The sequence below is a fragment of the Neoarius graeffei genome, chromosome 8, assembly GCF_027579695.1.
Source record: "Neoarius graeffei isolate fNeoGra1 chromosome 8, fNeoGra1.pri, whole genome shotgun sequence".
NCBI classification, from domain to species: Eukaryota; Metazoa; Chordata; class Actinopteri; order Siluriformes; family Ariidae; genus Neoarius; species Neoarius graeffei.
Genome location: NC_083576.1, coordinates 20,603,314 through 20,622,150, shown reverse-complemented (window position 1 = coordinate 20,622,150; position 18,837 = coordinate 20,603,314). Strand labels below are relative to the sequence as shown.

General features: G+C 39.6%; 1 protein-coding gene across 1 annotated transcript; it reads left to right on the top strand.

Moving 5' to 3' along the window:
• Window positions 1-725: 725 nt before the first annotated feature.
• Window positions 726-18,593, top strand: LOC132890067 (probable E3 SUMO-protein ligase RNF212). Its single transcript, XM_060926864.1, has 12 exons — window positions 726-834; window positions 1,130-1,191; window positions 1,286-1,360; window positions 3,788-3,844; window positions 3,932-3,990; window positions 4,077-4,136; window positions 7,597-7,655; window positions 11,222-11,291; window positions 14,043-14,085; window positions 14,335-14,398; window positions 16,627-16,696; window positions 18,443-18,593. The coding sequence occupies exons 1-12, from the start codon at window positions 726-728 to the stop codon at window positions 18,591-18,593; spliced, it is 879 nt and encodes a 292-aa protein (XP_060782847.1).
• The last annotated feature ends 244 nt before the right edge of the window (window positions 18,594-18,837 follow it).

The window sequence follows — 18,837 nt, the reverse complement described above, 5'->3', positions numbered from 1 at the left end:
AGTTTGCCTGGCTACACAGATGCAAATGGACAATTTTAACGAGTAGTAGATGAAGAATGTAAACATATAATGATGTTGTGCTTTTGCAACTTGTGTGTTTGTGATTTATTGCGGCAAAAGCAGCGTGTCCTTACCTTGAAGTGGGATCTGCTTCTGCCCGAGTGCCCATACGGCCGCCTTGAAACAGTTCACAGTGTTTAGCTACGCGTGTTGATTGACTGTATCCCTTGTGCCGCTTCTGCCCGAGTGCCCATACGGCCACTTTGAAACAGTTCACAGCGTTTAGCTACGCGTGTTGATTGGCTATATCTCTTGTGCCAAACAAATCAGATGTTGTGGTGGGCGGGACCGTGTTCTTGAACTCAGAGAGGCGAGTGCAGGAAAGGACGTGCAGTGACAGTCGCGTTAGGAACGAAATGGCTGCAAAAAGGCATGTTATCGGCATATCGGTGGAAATTATGGCCGATACCGATAACCCTAAAAATGCAGTATATCGGCCCGATATATCGGCCAGGCCGATTATCGGTCGACCCCTAATCTCAATCACACTATGAATTATATTAGTGTATTTATTTTATGATGTACTGTACATTCACTCCGATTATTGCGTGTTTGATGCCCGCAACATTAAAAGAAACCTGAAGGAAAAGTGCTTATCACAATGGGGAAATATATATAGTTTAAAACTGTGTAACTTTAAAATGAAATATGTAATCATGCAGAATATGTCCCAGTGGATATGCTGTAATTCGTGCTTTAAGTCTCCAGGACCGGACATCCACCTGGCTCTGACAAACTGTGGCCATATTATCTGCAACGTATGCTTTCAAAAAGGTAATTTATCTCCATTGACTTATCTAGCTCTACTATGCGTGTACTATACAATGAGTTGACACTTGATAAGGTACACATAATGTACCCTGGTGTTTAGGTCAGTTCATAGGAGTAGAAATTACAATTACTGATCAGTGGGATTGGGACAGGACCACCACAAGAGCACTGTTGATCAGATAGCATTCGACTATCAAATATAAAGAATTTTAGGAGTGGATGTTTAGTAGTGTTGGAATATTACCTCCTTTTGCTATTTGGTTGTTGTGCATCAGTCACAGTGTGCTTGCTACTTTAGGAAAAGAAGGTGAGTGTCTGATCTGCAAAGCAAAATGTCGTCTGTCTCTGCTGTCAGACAAAGTAAGTGGCATCAGACTTTATTGTTCTTGTGGTGGATCTGTAATGCCTACGGCTACAATATTGTTATAAGATTTATATGTTTATTTTATTTCAGAGCAGCTCAGAGGTCAGAGCACTCTTCTCAGATATCAGCACGACTGCAGTCAAATACTTCTCAGAGATAAGCAAGGTGACCATAGCAGCAGTCAGTTCCTGTCTGCCTCCATTTTACCCTGAACCCTTACCAGTCAAAGATTTCATTATGGTTGTCACTAGAGCTGGGCGATAAATCGATTTTATCGATTAATTCGAATTTACAGTTAAGGACGATGTGTTTTTATGAAAATCGGTTTTCTCTCAGTTTTAACTTCCGCCACCGACGCTCCCCTCTGCGGATGTGCAGAACGGATCGGGCAGCAGGGACGGATCGGGCACTGACACTATAGCCCTCCTCTCACGTGCTTGCCATAGACACACACAAACAACATGGCAGCGACTGGGGGGGAAAGCCACAACTTGTGCCCAAGAAAGGAGTAACTTCCTCCGTGATCTGGAATTGGTTTGGTTTTGCGGCGTCGGACGCAGACCAAACAAGTCCTCGTTGTAAGGTGTGTTTGAAAATGGTTGCTTCCAAAGGAAGCAGCACGACGAATTTATTCCAACACCTTAAACAGAAGCATGCAGCGGAGCGGGAGAAGTGCTGCTCCCAGCGGAATGAAAACAGCCGCAGCACGAGCACACCATCCAAAGTAAAGCAAGTAACCGTCCTGGACACATTTTCAAACTGTGTGCCTTCTGATAAGAATGGGGCGCGGTGGAAGGCAATCACAGATGCTATCGCGATGCTTATTGCAAAAGACATGGTGCCCATACATATAGTGGAAAAGTTGGGATTTTTTTTTCCTATTTTGTCAGTTTTATCGAAAAGGACACAATTTTATTTATTATTTATTTATATTTTTTGAGGGCGCATTTATTATTTTTTTAAAGTTTGAGGGTGCATTGTGTCAGTGCCAGTTTGAAACTAAGCTATGTTGGAGAAAGCTTTCTAAAACTTACTGTATGTTCTCCCTGTTTACAATGGCATGGTCTGCCATCTCATCTACAAGCTTGTTTTTTGGCTTCTTTTTGGTTTCTGGTTGCACTTTAACCTCAAAGGGGAAATTTAAGTGAAAACAAAATAAAGGTAAAATTTGTTTTGAACCATTTCTTTGTCATCTGTAGTTTGATTTTTAGTAGGGGGAAAAATCTATTAAAATTGAAAATCGGATTTTTTGTGAAAAATTGAAGATTTTTTTTTTTAGGCCATATCACCCAGCTCTAGTTGTCACTGTCGATTACTCTGATAATTGATCCGTCGTCCACAATTCAGTTAAATCGTATCTGTCAATTCTCCACAGGTTTCTGTTCCGATTATTTTGTTTGAAAGAACTCATCACTCTGTACAAAACTTGATTTGTTTTGTCATTTTTTTTTTGCTAATGAGTTAGTAATTAGGCCAAATTAACAAATTTTCCAGGCCTCTCACTAGAATTTTATCTCCTCTCATTTCTCATCTGATTCCAGTTCTGATCAATGTTATTGGGTAGATCTTCCCTTGAGGAGCAAAACTTTGTTTGTTGATTTTCCTGTTGTAAACAATTTCCTGTTGTAAACAGCCTCAGTTCTCAGTGGATTTCAGTTCTGATTGTTTTACTTGAAAGAACTAGTCCTCCTGTACAAAACTTTGTCATTGTATTGTCAATTTTTTGCGAACAAATTAGTAATTAAGTCAACTTCACAAATTTTCTTCTGATTAGAATTGTATCTCTCTCATTTATCATGCGAATTTGGTTCTGATCGATGTTTTGAGTAGAGCTTCTCTTGGGGAACAAAATTTGGTCCTTTGTTGATTTTCCTGTTGTAAACAGTTAGTTGTGGAGGTTGGTCCTCTCTCATTTCAGTTCTGGTTGATGTTTTGGTAGTCATGGTTGTTTTGATGGCAGGCCAGATGAGCTACTATGTCCTTGATGGTTTTTTTTTTTTTAATTCGCCTTCCATTATCTTCCATCCTTCACACGCCTGCACTTTCAGAAAATAAAGTACATTATTGTACCTTTAGGGGTACAATGGCTTGTCACTGGGGCAGTACCCTCTGAGGTACTTATTTGTACCCTTTAAATACTTCTAGGGAGCATATATGTACCATTTTGGCCCTAAAAAGGTACATTTAGTTATGTTGAGGACCAATAATGAGCCCTAGGGGGTATATTAGTGTAGACTGTACCTTGGGGGACACAAATGGACTCCTGCTGTACCCCTATTTCTGACAGTGTGCATGTAGGAGTATTTATAGACACACATTAACATTAAATGTGCTATAATGCAATAAAAATACATTTCACTTTACTAATTTACTGGATATTTTCTTGCTTGGACCAAGCACTTTGCTTTCCATCATAAAGCTGAAAATATTCCTTACGGTTTGTGGTAAAGCCAACTTTGCTGCTCATTATCACCACCTTCTGGAGCATCGTTTATAACCTGGTGTACGTGACAGCCCTAGAGTTTGTTAGCACTAAGAATTGGACACAACACTCAAACAGATAAAGTCGACAGTTTTTTTTCAACTGTTTAGGTCCTGGAGTTCCAGGCAAGACAGCAGAAAAGGTTACTAGCCCACTATCAACAGAAGGTAAGAGTTATGTAACTTTTTTTTTTTGCCTTTATTGTTGTGATATTAAGTAAAGATGTATCAGAATTTTTTGTTTGTTTTTAATAGAGTGAAAAAATGAAGGAGGCTTTAATCAAAATGCAGCAAGAAATGAAACAAATGTCAAAGTAAGAATTGTGATTAGATGGACTATTACTATGAAATATAAATGATTCTTTAATTCCTGGCTGAACATTCCTTATTTTCTGCACAGAAAAATTACAGAGCAGAAGGCCTACATATCCAAGTTAGAAGTAGCGCTTCAGCAGCAAAGGTATTGCTTCCTATAACTCTGTATGCTCTGTGGCATATAGTGGTCTTAAAGCTTGGGAAAGTAGTTTAGTTTCGAAGCATTTATTGTCATGAAATTATCCTGAGTGGATGGTCTACCTACCTGTCTACATGCCTACCTGCACGCACACCGTCTGTGCACTCACTGCATGTGACTAGAGTCTTCCACAAGGCTAGGCAGACATATTGCTAAAGCTAGTGAGCTAGTCGACGGATTTGAGTACGAACAGAAGCCATGTTCGTTGTTTACATTCATTATGATAATATTAGGTGTTTTCTTACATGTGAATGAGAAATGAGGTAGTTGGATATGACAATGACATGCTACTGTCATCATCATCATCAGTTTCCCTTTGTGGAGCTAAAGTCCTCCTTAAAGGAGATGCGCAGAACCTTTATTTTTAAATACATTTCTGAGTGGATAGTATCTCCATCCTTGACTCTTGTATGCTGCATAAATGGGAATTTAAAAAAAATATATTTTTATGCCTCCGCCACCTTAAGGTGCAGGAGGCATTATGTTTTCGGGTTGTCCGTGCGCTCGTCCATCCCGAAACCTTGTGAACACGATATCTCAAAGGCTAATGAAAGGAATTTCACCAAACTTTCACCATTTGTGCGCTTTGGGACAAACATGAACTGATTAGATTTTGAGGTTAAAAGGTCACACGTCAAGATTACTGTGAGGTCAAATTTCCATCCCCACACCTTGTGAATGCCATATCTCAAAGACTAATGAAAGGAATTTCACCAGACTTTCACCATTTGTGCACTTTAGGACAAAGATGAAATGATTAGATTTTGAGATCAAAAGGTCTAAGGTCAAGGCCACTGTGAGGTCAAATGTCTGTCTGAAAACCTTGTGAACACAATATCTCCAAGGCAAATGAAAGGAATTTCACCAAACTTTCACCATTTGTGCATTTGGGGACAAACATGAACTGATTAGATTTTGAGGTTAAAAGGTCACAGGTCAAGATTACTGTGAGGTCAAATGTCCATCCCCAAATCACAACTTAATAAGGCATGTAGTCTACCAGGCGTAGGCATCCCCATTGACGCCGTTGGCGTCGAGGTCTATGTAGTTGAGAGTTAAAATCGACCGCAAAGTTGGCATTTGAGCTGCCCCACTGAGCCAGCCAGCCCTGAGTGTGTGACGTCACACCGGTAACCGGTTTTAAGGCCGAGGCCTTTTACAGCTGTAGACTAAAGTCATCTAAATAAATAAATTATGGTGAAAGTAAGAAATCCCGTTACCGACTTGCTCAACTGAGACTGATTTGACTTCACTGATTGTGGGTTGACTCCCATTAAAACAGGAGAGGTGTTATAACTTATGCAACATACATGTACATGCATGCATTTTCACTGATAAAACGTAAAAGGCTAATTAAATAATCAGATGAACTGAGACAATCACATTCTGAAGCAAATTAAATAATCTTATACCGGTAACTTAAACACACAATACAAGTTACATGTATTAATATAAATTAACGAGTGTTGATTTTGTTGTTTTGTATCCAAATGAGAGTCGCAGCTTACCTGTCTGTGTTTTCGCTTCTTGAAAGCCAATCTTGTGGCCGATTTTGTTTTGAAACAGTCTGACTTTCAGTTGTTTGTTCGGTTCTTTGTTCATTCGCTTCTTCCTCGTAAGAGCGAGATATTGCTGCTGAGGCAAGCATATCCAGCGGAGAAATCAGACAGCTGGTCCACTCATTATCCATTTTCTCCATACTGAGTACTCCGCCATTACTGCTTGGCTCAGGCAGTTACTAAAACCCGGGACGGGACGTCACCGGTTTTAGCAACAATCGCAGGGAGGTCACTACCCGAGCGATAATATATCACATCCCGTCCCAGGTTTTAGCAACAACCCTCGGCTCACGCTCCGGGAGAACTAGTGCAACTGAACTTACTTTCCTTTTCTTGTAGTTTTCTTTAATTGTTGGTACTGCAGCCTCTTTCAATACAGGCTGATAGCCAACGCTCCTCAACAGATCAGAGGTCTCGTACGAGTCTTCAGTAAAATGTGCAGAGCAGAGGAGAGACCACTTTGTAGGCGCCCAATGTGCCCGTGAACTTCTCGCAAAACGCGTCCAAATCTTTGCAGTTTGAACATTCTTGGGCCATGAATGCAACGTAAATCCAGCTTCTGTCGTGTTGCTGCACCGGCCAGCAACACATCTGCGTGGCATGGCGATAAATTAGCTCAAAATGGAGGATCGGAGTTGCAGTCAGCTCTGTGTTTTTAGTATAGTGGAAATGGTGATGAGACCGATAGACTTCATACTGTGACGTCAAGGTCATTCACTCAGACCGCTACCTATATGAATCATTTTAATCGTAAAAATTACTATATTAGGTTTATTGTTAACACTTAAAACTATTCCTGTGCCATTCTTGAGGTCTCAAGGCATTTATAAACAAAAAGTGAGGCCATGGTTCTGCGTATATGCTTTAAGGTGTTTCTGTCTTGGCAGGGAAAATCCTACTAAGCAGTTGCATAAAGCCTGACTTGCCCAGCATTGCACACCTAATCTGTTGCGCATCTACTGTAGATCCAATAGTCTTTCAAATTTTGTCCACTTAGGAGATCTTGTGTCAAACAGCAGTTGTTTCAGTAGTTCATTGTTGGCAGATGTGTGCAGTGTATCGTAGTTGCTGTTCATAACGGAATAGCTTAATGGGAAGGATCTTCGTTTTCTCACGCAGGCCAACATTTGATATTTTAAATATCCAGTCTAGCTTTCCCTCAACATCTCTTCCATCTTCATTGTTCCTGTCAGGTGTGTTTTTGCGCTTGAATCCACCTTTTACCATTTTACGGAGAAAGCCGTGCCATACTACTTCGATTTTACTCATTTCTTGTGCATTGAACTGCCATGCTTGTACCCTGTACAGCAGTCTGGATCAAGCACATGCTATGAGAAACTTTTGTTGATAGATGGATGCGGTGGTCAGTGAGGATGTGTTTTAGCTCGTTCCATTTCTGAAACGCAGCTCCAGTCCTGGTACCAAGGAATGCAGGATTGTCAGAGTTCATGATTGTATACCCAAGGTATTGATCTTGTTGTCACTAAGGCAAATGAGGCTCTCCTTACTTTTCACCTCCTCATCCACGTTAAAGGCCATCCTTTCTGTCTTAACATAAGACATTTGTCAGTCAGGCAGTGGGAAGGGATGGGGTTGGGTTTTCTGTTTGGATACTTTCTAAATCTAGCATGCTGTTGTTGGTTTCTCCAAAATTACCTACCCTACCTTTAACATGGCTTGAAAAGAATGATGGGCATATAAAAATACAATAAAATGTAATGGTTTTCATTATAAGGGATTGATTAAAAGTTTGGTTTAAAAAGGGTCAGTGGGTTTAAATGCATTAAGGGTGAGAGTTATAGAGGAGAATGTTTTTGCTTAAAAGATTTGCTTTTATATTTTTCCAGTTCCAGAGTGGGATTGCAGTCTAACAGGGATTTGCATGCCTCTAGTTGTTTCAAACCAGGTAAAGCATAACATGTTCACCCTCCACAATTATTGGTACTATCTAGGGCTGCACGATTATGGAAAAAATGATAATCACAATTATCTTGATCAAAATTGTAATCACGATTATTAATCACAATTATTCTTGATGTTAGGGAAATCACTTACATTTTATTTCACTATATTCAAACAAACAATATGAACAGCTTTCAGTGCAGAATGAAATTTAAAAGAGAAATTCTGATTTCCAAATGACAAATAAATGAAATTTATCTAAGAAATTACCAAAGGATGAAGGAACTGAAAATTCAACTGCAACAATTACATAGCATTATACTGAGGCCTACAAGTTTTTAGCTAGAAAGACCAGCCTATCAACATGCTCTGGCTTTAAACATGAGCGAAGGCAGGTCACAGCATTGCCTCCAGTGCTAAATAGTCTGTTGTTCCGACATAGTTAGCTTTTCTCTCTCACCTCAATCTGTTACCTACTCTCACGCCATTAGGGGGCGAACCGACGCATGTAAGGTTTCATTACTGTGACTTGGCTTGCTTGCTTGCTTGCTTATTTAGGCGGAGTAATGAAACCTTACATGCGTCGGTTCGCCCCCTAATGGTTTGGCGGAGTACTGGTCAAAAAGTGCTTGATCAAATATGCAGCAGAGCTCGCATTTTAAATGGAAATAAATCGCGATTTTCATTTAATTTAATCGTGGCAGCCAAAATCGCGATTTTCGATTAAATTCGATTAATTGTGCAGCCCTAGTACTATCTAATGATGGCTAATTCTCATGGGGCTTGGTGAAGTTCAGTTTGGTTGATACTCAGAGGAAGGGTGATTTCTCACAACGCTTCCAAACAGCTTGCTGTTATGAAAGTAGTGCTGGTATTTTCAACTGCTTATGTATTTTTTTTAAACAAACAAAAAAACTCATTACCTTATTTGTTTGTTTGTACAGGTCAATGATCATTTGTCTTTTTGTGTTGGAAGTTCTTTGGTTGAAAGGCAAATTTGTGCAATTTAACAGATTAACGACAAGTGTTACTTGGGATGAAGAGCAAATTAAAAATAAGTTTTCTCAAGAATGACAAGTTTGCATTGATTTAAAATATTTCTTCGGGTTATAAGTCATTTTTGCACACACAGACACACATACATGTATTATATCTATATAATAAGCGACTTTGTTTGTTTGTTTGTTTGTTTGTTTGTTTGTTTGTTTGTTTGTTTGTCTTGAGCTAACGTCGCTATTTCTTGACGGATTTTCACCAAATTTGGCAAGTAGGTCCAGGGATGACCTGGAATTTTGTATAAACAAAATTCATTTGGGAAGTCCCTGGGGGTGCACAACATCCACCCACCCCCTCTTTCAGTGCCTTTCACGTTACATTTATCAACACAAACTCTTGACAGATCTTCACTAAACTTGGCACTTAGGTACAGGAGAGAGCCACAATTTGGCAGAACTCAGAAATTCCATATTTGGGCCCCAGGGGGTCCTCGGTGGGCCCCTGGGTGGTGGATGTTTGGATTTTTGTTTGTCTTGGGTAGGGCTTTGACTTCAAACTTCGATATTCGAATACAATTCGAATGTTGTGAAAAAAAGAGATGTTCGAACGAATATTAGGCAGCTCTAAATATTCGAACCTGTATATGGTATCATTAGGCATAATTCTTTTATTTTTGTGAATGTGGTTGTAAACGTTTTCAGTTCAGGTCGCAGGGTTTTTTTTTTTAACGTCTGTGGAATTTATGTGAATCGCGAAGGTCATTGTCTTTTGTCTTATCTGGGCACCTGTAGACGTTAGCGTCAAGCTGGCACACATTGAACAATGGAGTCAGATGCTAGCACGTTGGAGATTTGCACTCCGGAGAATTTAAAAAGTGATGTGTGGCGCTATTTTGGATTCGAGAAAAAAGATGGAGAATGCGATAAAAAAAAAGTTTACCTGTAAAATAGGCCTACAATAAATGAAGTGTAATGTAACTGCTGATGTGATTAAATGCAATATAAAATGTGACTTTTTCTTCTGAAAATATCGGTGTTTGTTTTTTTCTGCAGATATTTGGTTGGTTTTTGTACACCTGATGTTATAACATAAGAAATGAAATTACTAACGTAGACTATGCGACACTGCGCAGTAATGCTTTCATGCGCTGTTATTTTTGTCAACTTGGGATAGTTGCTAAAAAAAAAATTAAAAAAAAACTATTAGCTTACTTGCGCAAGTAGCCTATAGGCCTAAATTAATTTAGCCTACACATGGTGGAATTTACATACCATGAAGTTCATAAGTTAACGAAGTGAGCACGTAAAACTAATCTGTGATCTTATAACATATCGTGTCCGTGTTTGTTTGAATTGTGAATCAGAGACGCGAGCAGGAAGCAGTGACATGACAGCTGACACCGGTCTCATTCAAAACAAACATTCTCAAAAGCCAACACGAATGGGCTCGGAACGGCAGTGTTATAAACTCACAGATTAGGTGTAGGCCTAGCAGTACCTGTTCATTTTGTAAACGTTCCCCTTTGATTGTCAGTGAGGCTACAGTTTAGAGGCTTTCATCAGTACAAGCAACCAGGAAACCGAAGGAACAGCGTTTCACACAAAAAAGGCAACGGACAAACGACGAAGTTTGTGGATTATGTAACGTTAAAAGTGTCAGCCGGTATAATGCCAATTACTACGACACTGCACGTTTCGTTAGTAGTGGTTGTAAAAACACACCTGAATATTTCATATTTCCTGCACGTAATCTTATTGACATTGACTGAACACTGCCCCCTGGTGGACTGAATATCATATTTAATTTTGATGCCGAGGTGTTAGTGAGGCATTTAAGAATAATATAATTAATAAAAGTTTGAATACTATTCGAATGTCTAGATTAATTTCCAAACGAACTTCGAATATGATTTTTGGGCCAAGGTCAAAGCCCTAGTCTTGGGTTAACGTCACCATTTCTCGATGGATCTTCACCAGATTTGACATGGAAGTCTGGGGGCAACCCAGAATTTTGCAAAACCCGGGCAATGCCGGGTAACCTGCTAGTATGTGAGAGAAAATATAATTATTTGAAAAAGTAGTTGTAAAAATAATTTTTGTTCAAGTGAAGATAATTAATTTCTTCTGTTTCTTGAGTGGAACATTTTAATTGTTGTAATATTTGTTATGCACTCTTTTTTTTTTTTTTCAGTTTTTGATGTGTGACGATATTTCTGGAGTGCATTGTACTGAATCATTTTTATGAGTTGAACTGCCTTTGTGTCATTGAAATTGCCTAAAAATTGGAAAGAAAGCCATATTGTTGGGAAATAAGAAGTTGCAGAAAACTCAAAAGGAAAAAGTCTTGTGAAATTAACCATCATTGTTTACACCATGTTAAAGACTGTCAAAGATGTCAGGAGCTATAAAAGAACTAGGAACTATGTACCTATGTGTAACACACTACTGAATCAATGCCCATGCACTTGTCTTGCTTGCTTGTCTGTTTGTCTATTTATTTATTTATTTATTTATTTATTTTAATTCAGTTGGTTTCTTTATCATTCAGGGTACTCATCTTCTCCAACTTCATCAGCACCTTCAGTGACAAAAATCCCCTACTCCTCTCCAGTGTGTTTGTCCCGCCAACAATCTAATGCAAGCCTGTGAGTACCACATACCCTGTACGTAGGGCTGCTCGATATTGGAAAAAATCAATATCACGATTTTTTCAGTAAATATCGATATCGCGATTTTTAAAACGATATTTATACACCCTTTTTTTTAAAGCCCCGATCATCAACACCCGAGGCACCGGGCCACATTTTTATAGTACAGGCCTCATAGGCTACCTGTCAACCCTTCCCGTTGTACCCTGAAACGCCTTTTACTTAAACTATTTACTGTGCAAGCGCGTACTTTGCATAGGTCCTATCGCCTGCACAAGGCTCACGTTCTCCTCACTCAACATTTCCGATCACAGAGGATGGAGCCAGCGCTGGTATTACCAGTGATTACTGCGTAACGTCCACACTGGCTCGTAGCCAGCCAAGGATAAAATCTCTCTCTCACACACACACACACGCACACTACAACGTAAGCTTGTGTGTTGTTAAGACACCAGCATTAAACACGCACACACACGGACTGGCCATTGGGAGTAGCGGGAGTTTTCCCGGTGGTTCAGCGTGGGCCGGCGGAGAAAAAAAACAAACAAACAGTTGCGCGCTGGCCTTTAATATGATAAGCAATGTTAACAGTTTCTTTAAGAAACTGTTAACATTGCTTATCATATTAAAGGCCAGCACGCAACTGTAATAAGCAATGTTAACAGTTTCTTAAAGAAACTGTTAACATTGCTTATCATATTAAAGGCCAGCACGCAACTGTTTTTTTTTTTTTTTTTTCTCCGCCGGCCCACACTGAACCACCGGGAAAACTCCCGCTACTCCCGATGGCCAGTCCGTGTGTGAAACACGCACAATATAGAGACAAGTCCTTAAGAATTAACATACATGAAAATAGCTCAGCGGCATGTAAACATTCCCTGAAAGTGTAGGTGGCACTGCGGCTAGATGCTACGTGAAATGGCACAAGGCAAACACAATGCGTCGCTCAGTCAACAGACAAAATCCACGAACCCAGTAGTCCTCCTACTACTGTAGGTTAGTGTTCTGTGGCCAAAAACACCCTATGCACAGTCATTCCAAAACATCCCCACTAGTTGCAGGTTATGTCTCAAATACAGATATGCGTTGTGGATTAAGCGATCTATTTTCAAGCATCAGGCTTCTCTTCCTTCATCTTCCAAATGTGGACTCCGCTATCTTTTTGGCATGTCAGCATTGAAATACCATTTGCAGAGATATTTCACTCGCCATTAGGAAAAGTAAAAGCAACACATGATTAGGGCTATATGATTAGCAGGGGGACACCGTTTTAAGCGCACGGAATTTTAAAAACAATGTAATTACATCTGAGTCCGTCTACATCGCGCAATAAACCCGTCCTTAGCAGAACCTACTTCAAAGCATGATGCTAGCTGCAGATGCACAAGTCAAAATCAAATGAACCCAAGTAAACATGCCGCGGCGGGCAACATTAATAACCAAATTGCCTTACCTTAAAACGCTGCCTTGACCACAGGACGACTCGCAATTATTCCACTTAAATCCACACGGTTTAACACATCTAACACAGCTAGCAAGCTGGATATGTGCTAATATTGTTGTGCTTGTTTTCTTCCGTAGATGCCATTTTTACATTACCCAGTCCCACATCCAAAAATATGACGTAAATATATGTTAATTGTATTATTATAACTATTAGCAAGCAAATCAAACAACATATTAACAAATCAATATATCAAATCACCCAACACGTATGAAAACAGAAGAACTGATTTTTTACTGTTGCGGAGATATCACGGGAGTAGAATGGATGACGTATACAAGGCTACGGTGTGCCTTAGGGGACAGAAGGGTTGTTTTACCTTACAAATGACAAAAAATCGTTTCATATCGATATTATGAATTTTGATATCGTTTGACACCAATATCGATATCGTGATAAAAATACGATATATTGCACAGCTCTACCTGTACGATATGTTCGTATCTGCACTATAGGTCATGCTTCCAGAATTAATCATATGCTTTCTTCAATGAATTATGTTTTTTCTTAATTAATAAACTGTTTATTATTCCATATGCTTTAACTGGGTACAGTGGTTTCCTATTTAATTACTTAATACATGCATTGAAATGCACTTTGAGGTGAAGTGCATCCCATGAAAAACTCTGCTTTGAGAATGTTTGTTCAGAACATTTTAAAGTCATTCAGTTTAATCAAATGAGTAGTCCACAATCTTTCCATTCCCCCCCCCCCCCCCCCCCCCATGTAAATGGTTGACACATGGGGAACCAGGGCACAGTGTTAACATAGACAGGGGGGTCGTCTCCAGCAGCAGTTCCACACTGCAAGGCAGAAAGGTGATCCTCACCTTGTAAATTCAGAATATCCAGGGTCCATTCATTGGAGAACCATATTAGTCTGGAGTTGTTTGGATAAGCTTAGCTCTTATGGAGCTGGCACCCACCTCAGTGCTACAGCAGAGCATTGCTGATGCTATAATGGTCTGGATGGCTCACTTCTGCTGTGGTTTCTTATTCAAACAATTTATTGTAATGTCATGTGGTACCCATATAGTGATAAATGTATAGGGCAGTGATTTGTGTGGAGGCATACATATACTGATGTTAATGCAGTGGAACTAACAACACAAGAGGGCACTCCTGAATTGTTTTGATATTAATTATGAACAGCAAGCAAATGCACAAAGCAAATAAAGTATCCAAAAGTATGCTTTGTAATCAGCGTCAACTATTAGTGATGCGTATGTAATTATTTTCCTTCAGAACTGAAAACATGGACATTGACAGCAGGGCATTTTCCAGTAAAGTAAGTTGATTCCGATAGTTTATCTTTAGGTTATGGTAAGTTCACTTTCTTCAAAGATATCCATTTAACTATAATTACACTGAACTGTGCCCAAATTATCAGTGGTTCTTTCTCTGAATCAATGGAATATTGTTAATCGTAGTTCCTGTGTAATATGCTGCAGTGTGTACCACAAGTTAAATTTATCATTATCTTGATATAACCATAATTTTTTCCATAATTTGTCTAAATTCTTGCTTTCCCAAATAGCCCTCAATGTCTGGAAGTATTTCCAGACTTTGTCTCATCAGCCCACCACAAGATGGTCGGATAGGTCAGTTTGTCAATTATTGTTCTGCTGATATTACATGCTTTCTTGTACTGATTTCTTTCACTGCTTTCTGTGAATTGTTGAAGATTAAGAGGAAGATAAGTAAATGAACAGCGCAAGTATTATTTGAATAAAATAGTTTATCTAAAAATAAAATTTACACACACACACACGTGTGTGTGTGTATGTGTGTATATGTGTGTGTATATATATATATATATATATATATATATATATATATATATATATATATATATATATATATGAGTGATTCCACGCTTATGGGTACTGAAATGGGGACATGAACTTATTCACCTAAAACCATTTCTTTTTTTACCATCAGGTCACAAAACATGTAATCTTTAATGAATGATATGTTAAAAGATAACTTTAATTTTCTGAGATGTAATAAAAACATATTTATATGCCAAAGTCAGAACGTAACAGAAGTGTTGTGGACATATATATTCTCAATTTTAACAATGTAGAATTACTTTTTGAAACATAGGAAGGTGATGTTTTAGCAAATATAATTAATAAACATGTGTAGTAGAATAAACATACGCATTCTTTCAATAAGATTAACATGGTATATAGCTAGATTGTAATTAAATTGTAACAGACGCGAGATGCACAATCGTAACAGAAGTAATGTAACAGACATCATTTTGGAACTCATAGGCTTGACTTTGGCATATAAATATGTTTTTATTACATCTCAGAAAATTAAAGTTATCTTTTAACATGTCATTCATTAAAGATTACATGTTTTGTGACCTGATGGTAAAAAAAGAAACGGTTTTAGGTGAATAAGTTCATGTCCCCATTTCAGTACCCATAAGCGTGGAATCACTCTCTCTCTCTCTCTCTCTCTCTCTCTCTCTCTCTCTCTCTATATATATATATATATATATATATATATATATATATAACTTGCCAGCTATATTAATTTTGTACCAATGCAAAACTAGTGAACCAGACATCAGATGCCAGACACCAGTGGGCCTCCTTTATTAAGCTGGATATGAATGAATTTATTTTTAAATCATTTACGAGAAGTTTTACACAATAAATTTGATATTCATGAAAAGCAAGTTAGTTTGGGAAAACGTTCATATTCTTTAATAAGATTAGCCATTCAATCAGAACATAATACTCCTGTATGAAAGGAGTTAGGATGTGTAGCCAACGCGCTGCAATTGCTAAGCTGCATTACTGGAACATATGATGCACGCCAAGTTTAGAAGACAATCTTTCACCTTTTAGTCATCATTTTGTTGTTTTCATCTCTGTGAGCTTTACCTTTTATGGAGCTTTGTGGGCATCAGTAAAGCAGCTGTGCTGTGAATGCTCATACTCACATAAGGATGAAGAAAATCAGAGTTACAGAGCCTTTTGTAAATCTGGCAGGGAGTTTTAGTTTGATTTGGCCTGACAAGCATTTACACAAGTCCTTACTAAAAGATTGATTAAATGAGGTCCAGTGTCTTGGCTAACAGACTTATTTGGGTAAGCAGGAAAATGATGTACATTCTATTTATTATTGTGTACATTTAATTTATTATTATTTAGTTTATACTGCACAATGTGTGTGTAATTATAAATAGAGGCATGGTACCTGACATTTTTTTCAGTCAGGATGTGTGTGTGTGTGTGTGTGTGTGTGTGTGTGTGTATGTATGTATATATATATATATATATATATATATATATATATATATCATTATCTCTAGCCACTTTATCCTTCTACAGGGTCGCAGGCAAGCTGGAGCCTATCCCAGCTGACTACGGGCGAAAGGCGGGGTACACCCTGGACAAGTCACCAGGTCATCACAGGGCTGACACATAGACACAGACAACCATTCACACCTACGGTCAATTTAGAGTCACCAGTTAACCTAACCTGCATGTCTTTGGACTGTGGGGGAAACCGGAGCACCCGGAGGAAACCCACGCGGACACGGGGAGAACATGCAAACTCTGCACAGAAAGGCCCTCGCCGGCCATGGGGCTCGAACCTGGACCTTCTTGCTGTGAGGCGACAGCGCTAACCACTACACCACCGTGCCGCCCCATATATATATATATATATATATATATATATATATATATATATATACACACACACACACACACACACACACACACACACACACACACACGCAAGTAAAGAAAAAAAGGATGCAAGCAATGGGGAATAAAGTTTTAAATCACCATATCTTCTCCTTTAGGTACCGTTCCCCACAGAACAACAAGGCAGAGCTCTATGGGTAGCCACTCAATACAAAGTGCCAGTGTCAGGTATTTTCCCCCAGATTAAAGGATGAGACGTAGATGAATTTAAAATCATATATAGTTTCCCTTTTCCACTAACAGGGAACAGGTTCCATTCTGGTTCATGCAAAAAAAACATTTGCACCCTTCAGAGCATTTCAACCAAAAATAAATTTGTTTGGCACCTGAAAACTTGGTTCCCAGCTGGAACAAAAAATATAGCCTCCCCCCCCAGTGCGAACCGCAATGATGGTGGGTGTGTCATTAGTTTGGAGAGCAAGCAGAGCGCAACAGTGTAGAACAGAACGGAAAAACATTCATCTTCAGAAACAATGGAATGAAAACAACATCTGCAATAACAGAACAAAAGCTCGCAGGTAATCAGTGTGCTCTGCCATCTTGCTACTGCTGTTTGCTTCCATTGTGCATTGGGTAACACCCTCCATTAATGACACATCCTTGATTACATTGGTTCTACTCAAAAGCGGTGAAAACATGGGCTGGTTCGCAAGCTGGCGTCAAGGTTCAAAGAATCCTGAATGGAACTGGTTCAAGAACCCGTTCCCTGTTGATAGAAAAGTAGCTTCAGTGAGCACTGTATTAGGAACACTACATTAATACTGGGTAGGGCTTCCCTTTGCTCTCTAAACAGCCTCAGTTCTTCATGATATGGATTCTGCAAGAGGTTGGAAGCATCCATCCATCCATTATCTGTAGCTGCTTATCCTGTGCAGGGTCGCAGGCAAGCTGGAGCCTATCCCAGCTGACTATAGGCGAGAGGTGGGGTACACCCTAGACAAGTCGCTAGATTGTCACAGGGCTGACACATAGACACAACCATTCACACGCACATTCACACCTACGGTCAGTTTAGAGCCACCAGTTAGCCTAACCTGCATGTCTTTGGACTGGAAACTGGAGCACCCAGAGGAAACCCACACAGACACGGGGAGAACATGCAAACTCCACACAGAAAGGCCCTTGTCAGCCACTGGGCTCGAACCCAGAACCTTCTTGCTGTGAGGCGACAGTGCTAACCACTACACCACCGTGCTGCCCAAGGTTGGAAACATTCCTTAGATGACAGCATCAGATAATTCCTGCAGGTTTTACAGGTCCATATTTGTGCTGCGAATCTCCCGTTCTATGATAGGGTGCACATGGTCAGCAACGATTCTCAAATAGGCTGTGGCATTCACGTGATGTTTAGTATTAATGGGCCCAAAGCGTGTCAAGAAAACATTCCTCACAACTTTACACCATATCCACCAGCCTGGATTGTTGACAGAAGGAGACTGGGTCCAGAGATTCATGCTGTTGGCACTGATGTGTGGCCATACCATCTGTGTGTCTCAACAGAAGTTGAGATTCATCAGACCAGGCTAAGTTTTTCCAGTTTTGGTGAGCCCCTGCCCACTGCAGCCTCAGCTTTCTGTTCTTGACTGACAAAAGTGGTCTTCTGCTGTTGTAGACCATCCACCTCAAGGTTCAACACGTATTGATTTAGATGCATTTTTGCTTAGCACAATTATACAGACTGGTTATCTGAGTTACTGTAGGCTTTCTGTCAGCGTGAACCAGTCTAGCCATTCTCCGTTGGCCTGTATCTGCATGATTTTTTTCCATTGCACTGCCACCATATGATTATGATTGGCTGACTAGGTAATTGCATGAATGCGTGTATCAGTGTTCCTAATAAAGTACTCACTGAGTGTATATTGGATGTAATTTGAGATATATGAGAATTTTTTTTTTTGCTGTTTCTGTTTTCAGTCGAGTACTTTCCAGTAGCCTGAAGGAACCCATGCTGGCCTCCTCCAGCAACATGCTTTATTGCCGAGAAACGCCGTGGGAAACGCCGGTATTCAAAATACCCCCAACTTACAAATACCCCTCCATGTCCTCTCTGGGACCTCTGCCCTGACAGATTATAACAACGATCTTAAAATATCACCAGTGGCTAAAGAACAAGGGGGCTATTCTTGTACAGCTTTACTATGATGCTACCCTGGAAACACAACAGATCAATTCGAAGACAAGGTCTTGTGTTCAGCCATCTGCAAGAGGACAAGAATATACAGATGCATTCGTACTCATAACAAATGTAGCATTTTGTAGCTTCCCCTGTGCTCATACCACAATAGTTTCATATTAACTAGGGCTTCAGG